At 36.1% G+C, this 22,073-nt stretch overlaps 2 protein-coding genes across 14 annotated transcripts in view; both read right to left on the bottom strand.

Moving 5' to 3' along the window:
- The window catches only part of Dhc62B (Dynein heavy chain at 62B), an 84,985-nt gene extending 81,545 nt beyond the window's left edge, over positions 1-3,440 (bottom strand). The window contains exon 1 of the mRNA XM_067788026.1: positions 1,381-3,440. Coding sequence (XP_067644127.1) covers positions 1,381-3,440 — 2,060 coding nt within the window. The remainder of the gene's footprint in view (positions 1-1,380) is intronic.
- Positions 3,441-15,374: 11,934 nt separating this feature from the next.
- Positions 15,375-22,073, bottom strand: part of corn (cornetto) — a 109,531-nt gene continuing 102,832 nt past the window's right edge. For 11 of the 13 annotated variants that reach the window (XM_067788014.1, XM_067788012.1, XM_067788013.1 and 8 more), the window contains 2 exons: positions 19,393-19,689; positions 15,375-16,925 (listed from right to left, as the gene is read on the bottom strand). In XM_067788014.1, coding sequence (XP_067644115.1) covers positions 16,611-16,925; positions 19,393-19,689 — 612 coding nt within the window. In that variant the 3' untranslated portion in view covers positions 15,375-16,610. Of the gene's footprint in view, positions 16,926-19,392; positions 19,690-19,715; positions 19,865-22,073 lie in introns of those variants that run through there. The other 2 variants (XM_067788024.1, XM_067788025.1) reach the window with 2 other exon arrangements.

Here is a 22,073-nt window from a genome sequence, read left to right as displayed (position 1 = left end):
TATAGGTTATACACCAGAGAACGTTAAACTCAATAAAATTGTCATCACGTTAGCGTTGTGGAAACTGAGTTAGTGAATAGCACAATTGTTATGGCAAGTGAAGAAACGTTAGTTAAAATTTCAAAAAGTCGTATCGTTAAAATTTAGTGAATTCGCCTGCTGTAGCACCGAGAATTCACTAAATTTTTTAACGATTTTCGTGATCGATATATTGGCAAAACAATGGCGGTTAGTCATAGTCAAAGCAAAATAAGTTTTAAATTTAGTTGCAGCTGCATCTAAATATAAAACCGATTTTATTTTGACTACGACTATACGCCAAAAACTTAAGCGATTTTGGTATTCAGTAACTACTTTTTATCGACATTCGTTTAACTTTGATTAACTATTGTCGCTAAATTATAGAAAATAATTTTAAGACTGTCAACGGCATTAGGTTTAATTTCATTATTCTACGATTTAGGCCCGGGTTTTCCGTACAAGTTCAACTCATTTTTTCAGTTAAACTACGTCCACTTTAACTGAAGTTTAAGCTGAGCGTAAGCGGCCTATCTGGCATAGTTAAATTCTAGTTAACCTATAGGTGATTCGCGTTCGTTCCAAATGGCGTCGAATATACCCAACAAGCATTTGGGCTTGAGTACTATTAGAGCTAATGTTGATAACTAGGTATACTTCTAAAATCTCAAGAGTTGTTTAGAAACAGTGGCTCAACTCGAGAATCATAGCGTACTCAGCAAAAGAGGGAATAAAAAATGATATTACTTAAGTTGGAAAAATTTAATTCCCAACTTGTGGTTCTCTACTGGACAGTGTTTTCACGAAACTAAAATGAAATATATATAATTTAAAAAATAAATAAATGTGAGGCGCGATAACCTCCGAAGATATTATAGGCCGAGCTTCCCTTCCAATTGGCGGCCACCGTGGTGTGATGGTAGCGTGATCCGCCTACCACACCGTATGCCCTGGGTTCACACCCCGGGCAAAGCAACATCAAAATTTTAGAAATAAGGTTTTTCAATTAGAAGAAAATTTTTCTAAGCGGGGCCGCCCCCCGAGTGTATTTCTGCATCGAAAGCTCTCAGTGAAAACTCATCTGCCTTGCAGATGCCGTTAGGAGTCGGCATAAAACATGTAGGTCCCGTCCGGCCAATTTGTAGGCCGCTTAGAAAAATTGTCGACTAATTGAAAAAGCTTATTTCTAGAACTTTGATGTTGGTTTTCCCGGGTTGTGAACCCAGGATCTTCGGTGTGGTAGACGCCAGCCACCTATATAATTTATTTTTGATTAATTACGCTAAAAAATGTTAGTTAAAATCTCGACAAATCGTAACATTAAAAGCTAAAAAAAAGAAACGATAATTAAAAAGAACATACTTCATTAGCTCGGCAAATGGAAATATAAACCCCTTCATTACTTCCAACTTTGGGTATAAAGTTTGTGCCATCTTAAATAATTTTTCCTCCTTATTTATCCATGTAACATAATCGTCAAAAGTTTTCAATTGGCCAATGAAATTTTTTAAAAGTATATAATTATGACGAAATTGTTCTGGTTCGCTCATATCATCAATAATAGACAAATTCGGTAACATTGCCTCTATATCCTCATTTAATTTCTTAATCACATCTTGTAAATGTTCCTCAAACAAAAATTTATAATGCTCCTGCTGTGAGGCATTATAATCGCAAATTTCATTAATATCTTGTAACCAATTAATTGTGCGTATGGTTAAATCAAAATGATATGGTTCCATTTCAGTTAATTCAACCAAATTTGTGCCAACTTCTAAACAATATTGTATACGATCGCGTAATTCGAAAATGAGTTCCTTTTTCACATATATCATATATTCGCCGCTTTTTAGTAATTCTTCGGTTGAGCGTGGTACAGTTAAGGCTTTCATTTTGATATCTTCGAACACAGCACATATTTCCTCTTCTGCTTTGATATGCTCTTTAACGATATGTTCGGTAATGCGTGCAATTAAATTATTTGCAATGCGACGTAATGCTAAAATCGCAGCTTTATTATTTATGACGGCCATTTCGAAATAATCATTTTCCGGTTCACTTTGTAGCATACGTATAAACTCGAATAAGATATGTATACGTTTAAAGTACTCTTCAAATTCACGCGATTCACTCAAAAACTCATCCAAATCTTCGTGTACAGCTAAAGCATATAAATTATGGTACTTTTTGCGATAGCCTTCTATATAATCCATAATCGGTTCATATGTACGTTGTAGGGCCGTACGAAACACTTCTTTGAATTCGTTTAACCAATTGTCGTTCAATAGAATACGTAAAAATTCGGCAGCACTATTAACATATGTTGAGTCGATTTGTGGTTCGATCGGTTCCATATTCGTTAAAACATCGGCAACCGCATCTACCAAATTATCATACATATCATAGATAGCTTCCAAACTTGGATCTAAATCTAAATAGTTATCCTCTTCATTGAAAACTAAATTAATTTTTAACATTGGAATTTTACGTTTTAAACTACATACGCGTAAAAATTCATATAGCGTATTTATCTTCGTTACATTTAATTGTCGATTTATAAGCGTTTCAAGGCATTTAAACATTTTTCCACGCAAATAATTCGGTACATTCCGTTTGCGATAATAGCGTCGTATTATCGATACAATTTTGGGATACCAAGTCCAGCGTACAAAATTACTAATCTCTTCCAAAGAGCTCTCTACATATTTTATAAAAGTTTTATAATACAACGCCTCACGTCCACCCAATCCGACAACTGCTTGCAAATGACTTGAACCCAACGTTACAGGATCTAATATAACAAGCGTTTTGGGAAATTCCAATTCGGAAGTATTCAAAATTAAACGTACTTGTGGATAGAGAATAAACAAACGTTTACTCATCTTTCGCTTATTTTCCAAAAATTTTTGATAATTCTCAGTACGTCCAGGAAATTTGAAATGGAAATCTTTACGTGGTAATTTAAATTTTGCTGGATCTTCATACGCAAATTCTGGATGCACCAATATGCAATTCATACTATAAATTTTCATAAGCCTATCGTATTCCTCGTGCACATCCTTCATGTAGTTATCGACAAGTTCGGGGTATTTAGTTTTCAACCGATTCGGTGCATAGCCGAGTATTTTCTTTTCAGTTTTACGCAACATTTTAGGTACCTCGATTTTACGCACTTCACGTCGCAAATTATCGATATAATCATTTTCGGGTAATTGTCGTATATCTGGATCGGGTGGTAATGGTTTGCGACTTAAGTTTACTTTTTCGACAGCTGCACGATATTTGAGAAACATTGCATGTCGCTGTCTTTGCACATCGGCCAGTCGGAATTTAAGTAGCGGATTTTTCATATAGCCTTCATTGTCATATTTTTTTAGATTCGATGGTGGTTGATACATTCGTTCCAATTTTTTGGTAAACATATTAAATTCAATGTTTAATCGTTGCGTTTGTGAGTCGTTTCACAAATTCAATGAAATATATTTTCTTTATTTTTTTTTTTTGTAAATTTGTAGAAGTTATTAAAGTTTTTTGAAAAGTCTAAGTCTGAAACTTTTATGTTTGATAAATGTATGTTGCTGAGCTCAAAAGTTTGTTTAGGAACTATACGCATCAACTTTGTCGTCAAGGGTGAGCGCGCCCCGGTAGGAATATACAAATTGTTAATCATTTGCGTATTTATTTATGTGCTGTTAATTCATTCTTTTATTTAAATAAAAAATTATTACAATGAGACTTAACATCTTTCATAGTACAACAAAAAACAAAATTGTAATGAACTATATCAAATAAACAGTAGACAGAGGTGTAAATATATTAATAAAAATGTATAAATTATATTAAGACTAATAGTAATAATAATAACAATAATAATAATAATAGTAATAATACTTATAAGGCATCATTAATAACCTATATATGGTCGGTCAGAATTTAAGTCCGAATTTGATACGAAAATAAGATTTCTTTGAAATTACTTTTGTTTAGCTTACCCCTAACGGAGGCAGGTATTGAATTCCAGGTTCTTATAGTGTTGACAAAGAACGACCTCGCAGATGCTGTGAAATTAAAGGTAGGGACAATTAAATAACTGTTACGCTGAAACCTCGTGAAAACAAAAGTTTGTCAAACAGGTAAGAGGGAGACTTACAAGACATAAGAACAGAAAAATACAGCTTCTGGCTTTACCGTACTGAAAATATAACATCCCAAAAGTTTAATTCTCCATTTGAATATGTGATCATATCTCTTAAGACCATAAAAATACCGAGTAATATGATTGAATAACACATACTTTTTGTGGGCGGATTGTGAATCCAACTTATTATAGACTAATTCGGAGTATGAAATTATAGGTAGCAGTAGTTGAATAGCGAGTCTCCGCCTAATGACTAAAGGTGTAAAAGCACCAGTCAGCCTTAAACTTCTTAAGGAGGCATACACTTTACATACAACTGAAATTGTGTGATCAACACAGGACAAGTTAGAATTAATCACGAAGCCAAGGTTAGTAACTTTACTAACAATCTGCAAAGGCATCATGTTCAAGTACAGCCGGGGCAAGGTAACACCTTGCAACCTCTTTTTCGCAATTGGCAGGACAAAACATTTATTGGCATTCAGGCGCAGACTATTGCTTCCAGCCCAGTTCGGTGTTAAACTTTTGAGCAAGGGTATCAATATTGTCAAAGGAATCTGATAAATACAGCTGGATATCATCAGCATAGGCATGAAGACTTACATAGTTCCAAGACGAAAATATGTCGTAAATAAACAGGCTAAAGAGAAGAGGGTCAAGTATTGAGCCTTGTGGAACACCAGAAGTAAGTACTTCTAGTCCAGAGATAACAGTATAGCTCATTACTCTTTGACTCCTACCAGTAAGGTAACTTCGCATAAGCCTGACTGAATTTTCACTAAATCCAAGTGATCAACAGAATCAAAGGCTTTTGTAAAGTCAAGTAGACAACGCAGGGTCAGCAGATTTTTATCAAATAGCACGCGAATATCATCCAAGATTTTTAACATGGCAGTGGAGCAACTTCGCCCAGCAGACGCAGCAGTAAGGGACTGGCTTAGACGGGGGTTAGGTTCGAAGCCTCCATGGAGTAAGTGAACGAAGGAAATCTTTTGAAAGATCCGCGAGACTTTGTGGCAAAAACTCCGGATCTTTCCGAAATGGCCAAAACGTTGATTTCCTTAAATACATACAAACAAAACCTTTTTACAATATTATTCTAGCTTTTTAAAGTAAGAACACCGGCGTCCACCGGCGTGTTTCCCTTGGTAGTGTGCTTTCTTCTTCTGCAGGGGTAGGTTAGTGTATATTGACGATGTCCTTTCTCCCTCTTGGGGGCGGGCCTGAAACCAGATTGGTAAGGGGAAACCAAACCATTACTATGGGTATGTAGGTTAATTTTATCATACAGAAGGCGCTCAAAGACTTTTGACAGGGTAGACAAGATGCTAATTGGACGGAAATCACTGGGGCTACACCCAGATTTTGTTTTCCCTACTGGCTGCACAGACGCAATTTTCCACAGGGATGGAAAGCAAGAGGTTGTGATGGCGTGATTGATAATGTGGGTTAAGGTACCAACAATAAAAGGTAGTACTATCTTAATAAATTTTATTGGTATACCATCCTCACCAGTAGCATTAGAGTTAATTGTGAGAACTGATCTAATCACATCATACTCGGATACAGAGGCAAATTCGAACGGTGTACCAACATAAACATACGAATTATATGAAATGGGTGGGGCTTGTCTGGCAGAAGGAGAACAACCTTTAATAAAGGTACTCATATTGCTCCCGCATTGATAATCATCAACTGTCTGCCTTTATTAGAAAGAGTTCCTTTTAACATTCGAGGAAGTGTTTTGCTTTGTTTACAATACCACATCTAAGGCATCGCCCCACTAAATGGGTGCGACCTAGAGATATACGCCGCCGCCGATTTTCGTACTATTTGCTGCCGCCGAATGTCAAAAATATTAATTTTTTTTTACTCATTTAAGACTGTCTGGGCCATTTATTTGTCACGTCCAAAATTGGACCGTTATGGTCGGGAGGAGTATTAACGGATGCGCATCACTGCCAGTTATAAGAATCCAATTGCGAAATTTAACTCTTTCTACCCGTTCAAATGCGTTTGAAAAATCACTTGTGCCTACATTCAAACATCAGTTGTTTATTTGCGAAACTTTAAAATAGCATCTGAAATGTTAATTTTGATTTTAACACTTCATCATTCAATCAAGTTCCTTCGCAAGAACACTGAAAGTAGTGAAGCAAAAGCTTTCCCGAGATGGTCGAACAAATGACCGGGTGTGGTACTACTCTAACGTAGTGGGCAGTCGAACTAGTCTGAAAACTAAAGCTACGCGGTTATCCATAATGAATTCTTTTATCAAAAGGCCGGAAAACAATAGTTTGGACTGAAAATAGGTCGACTTTCATTCTAAAATATTGTTTTGGTTTAACGAAGACTGTTGAAATCAATGTTTTGACAAAAACTTCTGCAAATTTTGGTCTACATTAAAAAAAAAATTATCCAGGGTCCCTGTAAAATTTAAATTATGTAGGATTACCCTGCAAAAATCGCGAGTACATATAAAAAAACATATGGTCCAATCAACATTGCGATGTCCTAGGATTGGACCATAATATACTCCAGCTCAGCATTACATCAGAGTAATCCATAGGGTACTCCAGAATGACACAAGTGGACCACATGATCCAATGATTTTTGCAGGGTATACTATTTTCACCCATTACTTACGCAGTAATATCCACTTATACTGCTTACGATTTCGAGGGCGGCATCCTTGGCCGAATAGTTACTCCCTAACGTTTCAAGGTGTTTTTCTGGTAGGGCTCGGCAGCATAGCGCGAAAAAAAAATGCGCTAGAAAGTCTTCGGAGCTACACCTAGAACTTCTAGGAAAGTGACGTCGACGAAGGTATGAGTTCAAAGTCGTAGTCCTATAGCCTATAGTAGTGTGCTTTCTTCTTCTGCAGGGGTAGGTTAGTGTATATTGACGATGTCCTTTCTCCCTCTTGGGGGCGGGCTAAGTCAAGCAGTTGTTTGCTAGGGTGCTCCAAAATTAACCACAATTCATACAAAAAATATATTCCCATTAACATTGCGATATCCTAGGACTGGACCATATACTCCAGCTCAGCATTACATAAGTGTAATCCATGGAGTACTCCAGTATGACACAAGTGGACCACATGATCCAACGATTTTGCAGGGTACTGTTGAGACAGATGTTTATTCTAGAAACTAATTCGTCTATTGGAGGGCGTGGCCTTGTTGTCATTATCGTACAGTCGTCTGCGTAGGAAATGTTAGTAACTCCTTCTGGTGGAGAAGGGAGCATTGATGTGTAGAAATTAAACAGAAGCGGGGATTGGACACCACTCTGTGGTACCTCGTATTTAATTCTCCTAGGCTTTGAGATTTCGTACCTAAGTTGAACACAAATTGCCGGCCATTAAGATAATTTGCTGTCCATCTATTTGGATAAGGCTGAAGGGGTTCCTATGATGTGGTTTTTCCTGGTTCAGTCCGCAACTTATCAGGGTGTTTATGGCATTAAGCGCGGTGGTACGGCTATGCAGCTCGGCTCGGCAGCCAAGCTGATTAGTGGCTAAATTTGCAGTGAAATGAGGGAGCTGGACGGTTTCCAACGTCTTCGGTACTGGCGACAGGAGTGATATCAGTCGATATGACTCGCCTTCGTTACCAGGATTTAGTAGTGGAATTATATTTGACATTTTCCATTGTTCGGGAGACAAGGGTTTTTAGCATTGGGATGGGTTTTCTTCTGGGCCTTTTGGTTAAGAGGGATTGGCCTTTGGCTTCTTCAACCTCTGTGGGGGTAATGACAATGGGTGACGCGTCGCCAAAAATGGATCTGAAAATCTACATTTTGCGTATTTGGGGGTAGAGAAAGGGGGATACCTGCATTAAGTTTGGCGGGACAGATAGAAGAAAGCTCAATTGCTCTTGATGTTGTCAATGGGCAGCAGTTATAGTGAAGCAGGGGTAACTGGCGTGGCTTGTTACGCAATGTCCAAAAATGCTTAGGCGGATGACCACCAGGGTTTTTTGTAATGTTTGATGAGCGTATACCGTAAAACAAGAAGCCGAAGTACTTAAGCTTAAGTACCGTTCTTATTTATGGCTGCTGTGACGAATTCCCTCTGACTTTAATAAGCGCTAGTCCGTCGTTTTGATACCATAGCTCCTGAAGTAGAGGGTTAATTAATGGGTAAAGGTCCCGGTGGGAAATACGTTCCATTTTTATTCAGATATGAACAAAATTAAGCGAATTAAACACAGCAGCTATGCCGTTTTGGCCATACTACGCGAAGTAATCCAGCCGAGGAAGCAGAAGAGGAATGACCCCACCTTGACATCAGGTGGGACAAAAAGTAGCGACGACAAAATTCATTTAGACGGTTAAGCACCAGTTAAGTAAGTAAGCAAGTATAGCGTCTAGGACTTTAAGCTTGAGGCATTTATAAATTTATATTCAAAATTGGGGGAAACCTCAGTTTTCATGCCAACCTCGAAGGGGAGCTGTTGGAGAAGTTGAACTTTCAGTGCGAAAAGCTAAGGATGCCGGTAAAACAATCGGATGGTTTAGGCCATGTTTTCATTTTTGATGCTACCTGACTCCATGAAGTTACTGAGCTCGCCATATAGATTTACGGGTTTAAAGGAAAGTAAACTACAAACTGTACTATAGTGTCCACATTTGGTTGGAAAAAAATCGAGCCGAATCAATGTGAAAGTCCAGGTGTTAGGGGATGTTGCGATGTGATTCCTAAATACTACTAATGCCTGCCGACCTTCATCAAAACTAGTTGAACGTCGTTTTAAAAAGCACGCCAGTCGATCTTTATTAACGATGACTGATGCCAATCGGAATATAATAAAAAAAGTCATTCCGAGAGTTTAGCATGAAGGGCCAAGTAGGAAGAGATTGGAACAGGGCACGGCGTACTGCAAACTATCGCAGATAAGGTAAGGTCTTATAACTTTAGACTAACAAAGTTACACATATCATTGAAAAGATGGGACTGTAGGCTCATTATGGGTATTCCGACTGGACACTACCTTCTGGCGTCACATGTTTTTAAATTGGTCCTAGTCAGTGATAGCAGATGGAAGAAGTGCGGGTTGGAGAAGGTAACGATGGAGCACATTTTGTGTTCCTGCCCTGCCTTCGCCAATCTAAGACTCCAACTATCAGGAGTGGCATAGCTATTAGATCTAGAAGCATCAAGAGGACGCAGTTAGTATGTAACATAGGTCTTGGTTTCTGAAAGGGTTTTTCAGTTTGGTCGTTGAGCAAACTTCTGGTTACACTATAGACTCATTCAGTATTTGACCTGCTGATTTGAACTTTATGGATTCTCAACCTTCTTCGCAGCACTCCTCGCTTTTCACAACTTTTGCCATCTTTAAAACCTGTCCTAACAAGACTCAAGATATATAGCTATGAAAATGATTTCTTATGGAAAATTGTAAAAGTTGTCACAGTGCCACAAACGTTTCAAGCTTGTAAAATATATGAAAATAAAAATTGCTTCTCGCCTAGCATAGCTTATTGCAAGCACTCTGATGTCAGCCTTATTCCAACATGGCGGCTTTGCTTTTCCCTTGAATCTTATCAGAGGACAAGCTCTGCTGTACGCAGTTGTCAGCGCATTTTATAAGAAGTTGTTGCATTCCTCCAACTCTTCTACGCTGGTAACCTCTTTAGGTAGTCACATTCTTCCTGCTACATATTTCTCAAATTTGTACTTGTCCGTCGTCCCAGAATTTCGGAAGGCTTTCCTCTTATCTACCCTGTTTAGCGATATGCTGAAGATAATATATGCATGGTCTGTCAACGACCCTCCTTTCATATCCTAGGAACTCTACAATATGTATGTTATGTACCCCACACAACCAATTATTCAGATATTACTTATTTTAGGAATTTCATCATCCTGCTGTATGTAGTGATGGAAGGATACGAATACTGAGTGAGTAGTATCGATACTTTTCCAAAAAATACTCGAATATTTCGTTCTGGATGTTTTTTTTTCCAAGTACTGAGTAAGGTATCGATACTTTTCCCAGATACTTTACCAAGTGCCGATGGTCTACGTGTTTAAGATCAACAAAGTTGAGTCCATTAACACCATAACTTGAACATAACCTGAGATCGTCGACGATGTGGTAAAAGCTCCGCATTTAAATTAAACGGACTTGGACGATGTTTTTATTGTGCAGAATCTTCATTCAAAATTATTAAAAGCTGCTAACTCCATTTCTTATGCAATACAGCTTTTCCGTTCTACTGTGAAATTTTGATGGATGGAGTTAGCAGCTTTTATAGCATCGTCGACGGTATATTCGTATTAAAAATGGGCGAAATCAGATTATATACACGCCCACTTTCAAAAATGGAAAAAACAACGATGCTTTAACAAATACTGATGAAGTGGTGAAACTTGGCGGTGAATAAAAAAAACTTACGATGTACAATATAAATTTACTACAATTTTGTAGGCGCCGCCCACATTAAGAAGAAGGAAATTTAAAAGTTTTGCAAGTCGTAAATCATAAGCCGTTGATATAACTTTGCAATTTGGCGAAAATATGGTCATTGGTATGATATATAGATCCGGTCAAAAGCGGATAAGAACCATATCTACTTAAAAAAAATGCTTACAGTTTTAATCTTAACAAAATTTCCAATATACATGTGTATTGTGGCGAATATTAGCATCACTATGCTTTTAGTAAATAATCACAACAACATAAAAAGCAAGCAGCCACACTTATGTACATGTACACATTAAAGCAAGCACCCATATTTATGTACAACGCAATGAAGAATATTCCATACACATAACCAGCAGCTTGAAACAGAGAGATTATTTCACATACATATATGTAGCCGGCAGCTTTGTTATTCACACATACACACGCATATAGCTAGAAGAAAAGCATAAACTACAGATATATACATGTAGATATATAACTAAATAACCAAGCATGAGATACAACTGTTCTAGATGGCATGTGCGTGAAACGTCTAGACCTAAGGAGGAATGGGCGAATGAGGTAACCGAGAGTGTAAAAGCAGCCCAAGGTGAGGAATCAGTAATCAGTTTGATTTAAACACGCTGTTAGTTATGAAGTGAATTATAATTTTGAAGTACTACGCCCAAAGTAGTCGAAATAAAGACCATTTTGCAATACTGAATATTGGAGTTATTTGTTCGACAGTTCAGCGATTCGAATGTTAGCAGAAGATATATTATTATCAAGAATACCCCAAAATTCATTACAATATGTATACATGTTACGTAGTAACACTACCAGTAGAGATATGGTAGTGCAAAGTACACAAGTTTAAAAAAAGGGAAATTGTTCTGATCCCCTTCTATATAGTTTATCTTTACACAAAACGTTTAATGCCATAAAAAATACTTGACGCGATTTACTTCCGAGGAGACTTAGACCCAATTTCTCTTCGTGCTATTTTTAGTCTTCCTTACAAATTGAGGGGACGAGACCTACATAATTTATGCCGTTCCCGAACGGCATCTGCAAGGCAGATGAATTTACACTGGAAAGCTTTTCATTGGAGAAATACACTCGGAGTGCTTGCGAAACCACTGCCAATAACCCCGTTTAGAAAACTCATTTCTAACTGAACTTTTTTTCAAATGCCATAATTCGTTCAAAACTTTTTTAATTCATTTAATGTTCGTAACGTTTCTATTTAAATATATCCCTAAAATATATGTAAGAGCGCACAAATGGGCATATAATGATCGGTTTCGTCTAAACTTAAACTTCCATACTTGATTTCTACTAAATTCAAAACATACGATCTCATTTAAAGAAAGTTTCTTCACTTTTGGTAAATTTCCGAAGTACTCACTTGCATAGAATACACTTGATACCTTTGAGTATGAGTGCTAGAATCGATACTTTGATCCGAGTACTTTATATGAGAACCGGTAACGATTCTTTTTCTAAAAGTTCTATCACTAACTGTGTGACTTCATTCTTGAAAGGTATATGTATTTTAAAATATTGTAACGAATTTTGGGCAGTTACTCATAATTATGGACCTTCTGTTAACGTTCGAATCGCTGAAATGTCGAATAAATAACTCCAATACTGTATGTATTGCAAAATGGTTTTTATTTGGACTACTTTGGGAGTATTTCTTCACAACTACAATTACACTTCACTAATAGCGTATTTAAATCAAACTGATTGATTATCGCTTGCACCGCGCTGCTTTTGTACTCCCCATTAGCCTCGTTCACCTATTTCTCCTAAGGTCTAGACTTTTAGACTTTTCACGAACATGCTTTCTGGAACAGTTGTATGTACTACTAGGTTATTTAGCTATATGCGTGCGGATGTGTGAGTAAAAACTTCTGCTCTTGACTGATGATGATGTGATGTGTATGTGAAACAATCTCTTTGCTTCAAGCTGCTGGTTATGTGTATGCGTGGCTGCTTGCTTTATTGTTGTTGTGCATTTATTTAGTGATGTATAAAACTGCCAAATTCGCCACAATATTTTTTTTTATTAGCCGAGAAAATAATAATAAACTTAGGAAAGAGGTAACCGTAGTAAAAATAAAAGCTTTAACAAAAAACCTGTTCGTTTTATACTAAATACTTACCCATTCTGAATTATAAAACGATAAAATATAAACGAAAAAAATTATTTTTTTTTGCTATTTATTAAATTCGAATATAATCAACATTTAACACTGTAACATATACAACTATGTTTGTATGCGACTTACATATTTATAAGTATTTGTTCGAATAATATTTCAATATTAACAAATATTCAAATTTAAAAGAATTTGGCAATTAAGTAATTTTAAACTTTTTCTGACAATTAAAATCAAAAAAAAAAAAAAAAAAGAATATAAATTTGGCCGTGCTTAACTGCTAAACCTAAATCAGAGTGTTGAGCTTTTTGCTACAGATGCTGTCTCCTTCTAACACATACTATTTCGCTGAGTTAAAAGAAGAAGACAAGCTTGAACTAAGATTTTGTTACTACATGCCGAGATCTTATACTAAAATTATTAAAATAAATACGTATATTTAAGTTAGTGAAGAAATTTGAAAATTCTAGTACATTAGTTTCAGAAAGTGTAGGAACGTTGCTTCAAAAACTGCATAATATTCTAGGAATCTAAATATTTTATATGAAACTACTTATTTAAAAATTATATAGTGCATACTTTAAATTTTGTAGCTTTATATCGACTGCTGGGTGGAATTTTAATGTATAATATTCAAAAATTCATATCTCAAAAACAACAAGTTTCGGCTAATAGGCATTTAGCCAAGTTGAAATATGAACTGTTCAATCAATATAGAAAAAGTTTAAACCAAAAACTAATAACGTTTTTTGAGAAATTAATTTTTGAAAACGGTTATAAATTTTTACTAAATACTAAACAAACTTTGTTTTTAAACTATATGCTATTGTTTATAAAATTATATAAAAGTAAATATAACAACGAACATTTCAAAGAAAAAATCATGAGAATCGGTTAATTTTTGACAAAGTTATTGACAGTTGAAAAAATAGGTGAATAAAATACCGACTGCATTTTATGGAATTCATTTGCCGATAAATCCGAAAAAAAAAATACACGTGTTTCATTATTTTGACCAAAGAATAACATATTAAAATTTCATCAAAATCAAAAATCATGTCCTGCGCGGACCGGGTGTCTTGAACTGGAATGAGCCTATAGAATTCGAGCTCAGATAAGTCGTTTATGAAACAAAATCTGAGATAGGTCGTTCTTCTTAAAATGGCAGCCGAGATAGGATTCCACTGAGCAGTCGATCGTTGTTATTTTGATTACCATTTAAGGTCAGACTTTTCCATAAATTTCTTTTGCGAATATACATATACTTATATGTACATCTCCGAGTAAAAAAATAGCAGCAAAAGTGATTACTAATATTTCTGTTGTTTGACTGATAGATATATACAATAGTCCAAAACTATTCACCAAAACACAACATGCATACACCAAAAGCAATTCGGTAGACACACCACTATATAGATTGGTTATAAACAAAGAAAAAGCCTTGAAATATAAGGTGTACTCCTTAAGCGTCCGGGATTTTCCACAACGCCTCTAAACAGACGATCATGGAGGGTCTTAAGTACGTTGAAGTACAGCCAGCTTTAACCAGAGGAAGACTCCTTTGCATGATAGTTGTATGAGGACAGAAAACCGGTCGACAGAGGCACGCTGTAGTGCGGGGTATTTCCCCCTGCTGTGGACGCTGGTCATCAACAAACTGTTCAACCAGTTCGATGTTGGACCCGTCAAACTTACGGCGTACGCATAAAAAGTGCCTTTAATATTTAGCTCTTTGTTCGATTTGGCGCTTCGGGATATACAACAGCATTCGACATACTAGCCTCAGCAGTTTTTCTTGACGATATGGAGAAAATTAAGGTGGTCAATCTAATGAAACTTCTATTGCGTATGAATCAATTTGCGTATCTATGAGGAAAATCTACGAAGACTGGTCTACATAGCCTTCTGGAAGAAGATGACGATATTCTCACGCATCTCATTAAAAATATATATATGTACACCTTAAAAAGTTTTACACAAAAAGCACTCCACCGAAAATTGCATATTTTTATCATGCGACAATTTTATATCGGAAAATATTGTGACGAATATTATCATCACTAAGCCAATACTAAGCAGCCACTCGTATGTACGTAAACAAATCTTTCATCATGTACACACATCCATACACGGCAGCAGAGAGATACTCACAAACGCATGACATCATCAGCCGAAGTAGTACTCACATATACACACGCATATGGCTACAAACTACAAATATACATGTATATGGCTGGTAACCAAGCATGAAGTTCACGAAATTACTAGACCTTAGGAGAAATGGGTTAACGAGGAAACAATTCATTATCTATACAATTCATATCGCAACTGAGCTCAAGTGTACAGTTCCAAAGTAATCAATTTTTCTTTAGCATTCAAAGTTTTGCATTAATTTCTAATTTTTTATAATCGAATTAATATTATACTAAGCATTTAATATATGTATATAAATGGACATTTTTTTATGGATGGCGTTAAACGAAACTTTCCAACTTCTCTTATTACATCCATGGTGAACCATTAGGGACACGAATATCGATACGATAATTTACCATATCAATACTTTTGACTTTCGATACCGATACTTTGTACTCGATACTCGATTTATGACGATACTTTTTGGCTTCGATTATTTCAAACTCAGTATCGTATCGAATTTTTGGTACAAGTTGGCAGCAAACATGCAAGGAGCATTGTGAATGATAACTAAGTGTGATATCTTCTGCATAGACGTCAAAATTCCAAAGTGATTGGATCACCTGATTTGTAATTGAATATCGCTGTCTCATTCTGTATCTCTTTCTATCACCCGCTGAAGATAGGCGCCGCCATATTGAACACCCTGTCAAAACGCTAAAAAGAAGACATATTGAACATCCTGTCAGGCAGTTGAGAGATAATATATCACACTTAGTCATCATTCACAATGGCAAGGAAAGAGCTAATCGACCAAACGACAGCTCTGCATATTTGTCCCTCTCTAATTTGCTTCGCGAATAGGGCTGATCACATTCAACACGGCGTTTACAGACCACAACCACAATAAATCAAAGCCTGACGCCAACCGTCAGCATTGGCTTCTTGATTACTTTGAAAGCGGCATAAATATAAATTACAGTAAATAGTAGCGAAAAATTTAGAAAAAAATATTAATTATGTTTAAAAAACGCCCAAAAGAATGATTTAGCTTTTATTATCTTTTATTTACTTCTATTTTATTTTTATTAACAAAATAAAAAGGAAGCCACTCACTGTCGCTTCCCAAAAATAGAATTAGGTTTAATTTGGCTACAATAGCTTTCGTGGTTGATTGTCGTGCTGCTCTGTCGCGCCGAAAATAACGACGCTCATAAGAACATGGGTAAAAATAATATGACAGATGTGGCGGCTACACCGCTGTCGTGAATGTAATCAGCCCTAATTGGGACAATTTTTGCGCTGAAGAAGACAAATTCACAATCAAACTTGCTATTTATCAATTATGTGTCGGATTAACATAGAACGATTTGCTCAGTGCGTCGCTTTTACAGATAAGTTCAATTTATAGTTAGGTGCGGTCTGGCTACACAAAGTTTATGGACCGTCAAACGAAGCGAACAGTTAAGAGATCTTCTGTCAAAGCTAAAGCTCTTGGAGCGTTATTTCTAAATCCCGCCTTATTGCAACAAGCAACAAGAGATATTGAGATCTCATTTCAAGGTATATTATTTGTCTTGTCAACTCAGTATCGATACACTGAGTTTCGAATCTTTTTGGTTCGACACTATCGGGTACCCGATACTTGATATGAGTACTGTATCGATACTTTGCATTCGATATCGTGTCTCTGGGAGCCATGCCGCCATGATTACATCATACTTTTGAGGAAAATGCTTAACAATTGACTTCCTCGCCTAACTCTCCAATCGATGCATTAGCATTCACATCTTCATCAATACAATTATTACTATGAGTATCAGCTTTCGTTAGCTTGGCACCATTACTATTAACTTCTTCTTCCTGGTTAATTATATTCACCCAATTTGCATTAGCTTTAACTATTTCAATGTCGTGACGTAGCTTTTTCAAATCTTCAAAGTTCAGCTTAGAATCTTCACATGTTTGCAATACAGACAACGCATTCTCCAATTGATTGGCGTAAACGCGTAAACGCTCATTATTACTATAGTCTTGTTTTTGTTTTGAAACCTGTAATAGAATTTAGTTATGTTTTAAATTAATCAATTAAGATATTTTAAAATTTTATATATACAATAAGCCTAAATTTAAATATCCATAATAATAAAATAAAAGTAACTTTAAGGCGTATTTGTATATCGCACACCTAAAGTTCCTGCAAAAAGTTGAGCTTCCACAACTCTATTTCCTCTAATTATATTTAATTCTTATAACACTTCATATCCAACACATGGCATAACAACTAACATACCAACATCTCATCACAGTATAATCAAAATAACAAAACACATGATAGCAATACACCATATCATATGACATCCTTACCAAATCGTGGACATCATCATAAGTACATCACGTTTAGCACATCACGTCGCTCCATTGCAACTAATAATATAGCCTGATTTAATTTATCACAGCTTACCGTAAATTACTCATATATCATTTACGTACATATATACGCCATCATTTGTAACGCCTCATTCGTCACATCACGTAAATAGCCGTACACCTTCATAATATCGTATCAAGTTATTCATCAAATTATTATAACTTAGTCGATGTCGGAACACTACGGACTCAATCAGTCTATGTGAGGTTCTCATGGACCCGCCAGTTCACCCCAGGTAATTTCGTGAGCTATAGTGTCTTAGCTGAACTCCATAGCCCGCGATTCTATGGTTGAGCGGGTCCAGGGGCTTTGGATATTGTCGCTGTAGATATGTTTGTCGTAAGAGGCGACTGAAAACCACACACAATCGAAGCGGTGGAGCTAGTACCAGAAGGTACAACTACCGGAGCCTAATGAATTCATTTTCACAAAGAGTGATATCATACCAAGAAGACAAAGAGTGGTTGATAAGCTAAGGAGAGGTAACAAGTGATGAAGCAGTCCCGGCAATAACGCGACGTTAATATGACTAAAAGGAATTGTTTCAAACTGCCAAAGGCTAGTCACAGGCGTACTGTTAAAGTTTGTGTATAGAGCTCTTATTCCCAAGATGCCAATGGCAAATTTATCGATCTCATGTGTACTGAGGTCGGAGGACTATCTGAACCTGTTGCAGTTCAAGGGCAAGGCTGAAAATACTAACCAAGTTTCTCCTGTCCCCTAAAAATAGACGACTGTAGACTCATAATGGTTATTCTGACTGAATATGATCGGTCTGAACACGCGCGCCGTAAGTTTTGCCTATTCTAAATTGGAAAAAAAGCGAAAAAATGGGTTTGATGGTGAAACTGGACAAAACGAAGCACCTTGCTGCCATCGATCAAAGAGGCAGCTCACTTGCGCCTTGGCAACCACGCCACTGTTGGCAGCCATAATTTCGAACTATAACACCAGCTTTGAAACCCAGCGATAAATCACAAATGTTACTTTGGACTAGGTAGGGAATTTAAAAGAAAAGTCCTCTCTCGGCAAACGATAATCATGCTCATCACTTATTGTACTCGTCCCACTATATGGTTCAGAAGCATGGACCATGACAACATGAGAAGAGGCGTGGGAGTCTTCGAGAGAAAAGTTCTACGAAAGATTTATGAACCTCTCCGCGTTGGCGACGTCGAGGCGACGATAACTGCATCATGCAGTAAGAAACGATCAAGCATACTGTGCTAGTGCCCTGCCCTCGCCAGGCTAAGCCTCCTGCTTTAAGAGTGAAAGAGCTATCAGGTCTAGAAGCAGCAAGTAGAATAGGTTCCGGAAAGCTTCTAGTATTTGCCAAGAGGACAATGTGTTATTTTATAACATAGGTCCTGATTTTTAATCGGGTTTTTCAGTTTGGTCGTTGAACACGCTTCTGTTAACACCTTAGATTTAATCACCCAGTTCAAGCTAATTTAACCGTGGGCACATACAGCTTATGCGATGTCTTTATTGGGCGAATAGTTCACCTAACCTTGTTTGAAAGTTTAAAGACTTAAGAGAGTTTTCAGTCACTAAAAATCTACAGACTTGGAAAATCCCTAACATCTACAAAGTATTTATATTTCAACTATTTATAATCTCTCATTTGACTGCCATCATTACATCATATCATGACACAATATCACCCTGCCACCACACTCTCATTGAATCATATCATATTTCAACACATATCACATTGCTTACACTACTAAATCGCTTAAAATATCATTATCACATCATTCCTAACCTTGCCTGAAATATTTAAGACAAAAGAAAGTTTTCAGAGTCATCACGACAACAAATCCCACTAACCCATTCACCACACCACGATACATCCTCAATAAATCACATGACATCTTCAACACATATCGCATCGCTTATACCTGTCGCAGAATCACATCACTTTATCACTACATCGTCGACACATATCACATCGCTTACTCCTCAGGGAAAATCACATTATTACATCACTCCAAGAAACATTTAAATGGATCTATGCAACTTGACTCAATGAAAGGCTCTTAATGCATATTTTAAGTTAAAAATAATTATATCTCGTATCTTACTTACCTCCTGATTCTTTCCAACAACTGCATTAAGAAAGCTTTTTATTTTCGTTTGTTTAAATTGTCCTTCGATTTGCCACATTTTCAACAAATTTAAAATACTTTCCACATCATTTTCTACTGCATTATCACCAATTGCTGTTACGCCATCTCCAGCATTGCTGGTTATTTTGCTCACTGGTGATGGTATTTGTTTTGGGCAGAGCAATTTTTGTTGTAAAGGTGAAAGCTCAATTGTCGGTGAGAGTTTTTTATAGTTGCTGCAGAGCGTACTCAAATTGCAAATATCCTGCGTTAGGCGCTGTTTCGTTTGCATTATATGAATAGTTTTTTTTTTTTTTTTTGGTGTTTTGAGAAAATTCAATTTTTCAAATTTTGCAATTAGCCAATTCATGAGTGAAGTTGATATGTTCTTATTTATGGAGTATGTATGTATTATGCATAAATGATATTTAAAAATATTTTGACATTTTTCGCTTTTTGCATTTAATTGTAGGTGAAGAAGTTTGTATGCCATATTTTGTGGGCGAAGAAACATAAAATTGTTGATGAATTTGATGATGGGTTGTGATATAATAAGAAGTCATGTTTGGAAGAGGTAAATAATAAAGCAAAGTTAATGAAGTCATGTGGATTGATGTGATGAGGGAGTGATTTTAATATAAAGCATGTGCGGTTTTTCATACAAACAAAAAGAAAAACAATGAGAAAGAGCTGCAAACCCTTTTCGCTGCCGTAAATTTAAGTAGTCTTATAAAATATATGGAGAATAGTCAAAACAAAATTGGGAGTTAAGTCAACAGAACGTTGAATCAAACTTAATCTTAATATACAGTTAAATTGTCATATAACGCAAGAAAAAGTTTAGAAAATCTGGCTTGGTTCAAGAGATATAGGGCAATTGGATGGTGGGTCATTTGTGAACCGACAACTTATATTTTCCCCTTGAAGGGTTAATGATACAACCTTATATCAAATTGGAACGTATGTGCATATACATTGCAAAAACAAAAACTCTTTCGTTTGGCTTAGTTCAAGAGATATACACAAATTAACTGCAGTTATCGACAAACCGATTAACCGTCGCAGCGCGTGAACCATTAATATGGAACCTAGAATCATATTGTTTATTAATCTACAAGTATGTTCCTATGTGCTGCAAGAAAACATGTTTCGAAATTTTTCTTCGTTCAAGAGATGTACAAAATAATCGGTTTTGTCGACAGTAGTTGTCGCTAAACCGAATGTCTCACGTAGTGCTTGAACCGATATAATATATGATATAACGCTTAGTCAAATTGTATCTTATTCTACAGTTAAGTAGCTCTATAATGCAAAAAAGAAAAGTTCAGAAAATGCAGCTTATAAATAAATAAATGTAAGGTACGATACGATAACCTCCGAAGAAATTCTAGGCCGAGCTTCTCTCGAAAAAATCTAGCTTGGTTCAAGAAATATAGGAAAGTTTAGATTGTGGATTATTTGTAGGGTTAATGATGAAGCTTTATATCAAATTGTGAATCAATCTACAAGTGGGTACATATGTGTTGCAAAAACAAAAACTTTTTCATTTGGCTTGGTTCAAGAGATATACAAAATAATCTGTTTCGTGGACAGTAGTTGGCAATAAACCGGGTATCTCACGTAGTGCTTGAATAATGACAGAACGTTAAATCAAATTGTATCTTAATCTACAGTAAAGTTGCTATATAATGCAAAAAAAAATTAGAGAATCTGGTTTGGTTAAAGAAATATAAGGATATTTAGGTGGTAGATTATTTGTGTACAGATAACTTCCGTTTTCGCCTTGAAGGTTTAATGATGTAACTTAATATGAGATTGTGGATTAATCTACAACTGGGTGCTCATATATTGCAATAACAAAGACTTTGTTATTTGGCTTGGTTCAAGAGATATACATAAATTAACCGCATAGCCTGAACCGTTAATTATGAAATTTTAATCATTTTGTTTATTAATCTTACTGTAGTTTTCTATGTACTGCATGAAGGATTGTTTTGTAATTTTGCTTGTTCAAGAGATATACACAATAATCGGTTTTGTCGACAGTAGTTGTAGATAAACCGGATGTCTCACGTAGTGCTTGAACCGATATAGTATATGATATAAAGCTGAGTCAAATTGTATCTTAATCTACAGTTGAGTAGCTATATAATGCCAAAAATAAAAGTTTTGAAAATCTAGCTTGGTTGAAGAAATATACGGAAATTTAGATGGTAGGTCATTTGTGTACCGATAACTTCCGTTTTTGCTTTGATCGAACTTTAAATCAAATCGTATATTAGTTTTACAAGTTGGTACATATATTTTGCAAAAACAATTGTTTTGAGATTTTGCTTGGCTCAAGAGATATACACAAAATTCGATTTTGTCGACAGTAGTTGTCGATAAACCGATGAACTCCCGAAGCGCCTGAGCTGTTAATGATGGAACATTGAATCAAGTTGCGGATTAATCTATAAGGAGCCTCCTATGAAATTTTGCTTGGTTCAAGAGATATGCACAATAAACGGGCCATAACCGTTAAAAGGGTTAATAATTGGGTAAGTAAGTCAGTAAGTAAGTAGTAATTAAACAAAAAGTAAGGATCTTGTTATCTGCTAAGTAACAGTAATTTTATTAAATTAAGAGTTTTCAAATAAAGTTTACATAATTTTTGTAAGC

Source organism: Eurosta solidaginis, chromosome 5 (genome assembly GCF_040869045.1).
Source record: "Eurosta solidaginis isolate ZX-2024a chromosome 5, ASM4086904v1, whole genome shotgun sequence".
In the NCBI taxonomy this organism is placed as follows: Eukaryota; Metazoa; Arthropoda; class Insecta; order Diptera; family Tephritidae; genus Eurosta; species Eurosta solidaginis.
The sequence above is the reverse complement of the archived record's forward strand: the minus strand, read 5'-3'. Positions and strand labels throughout refer to the sequence as shown.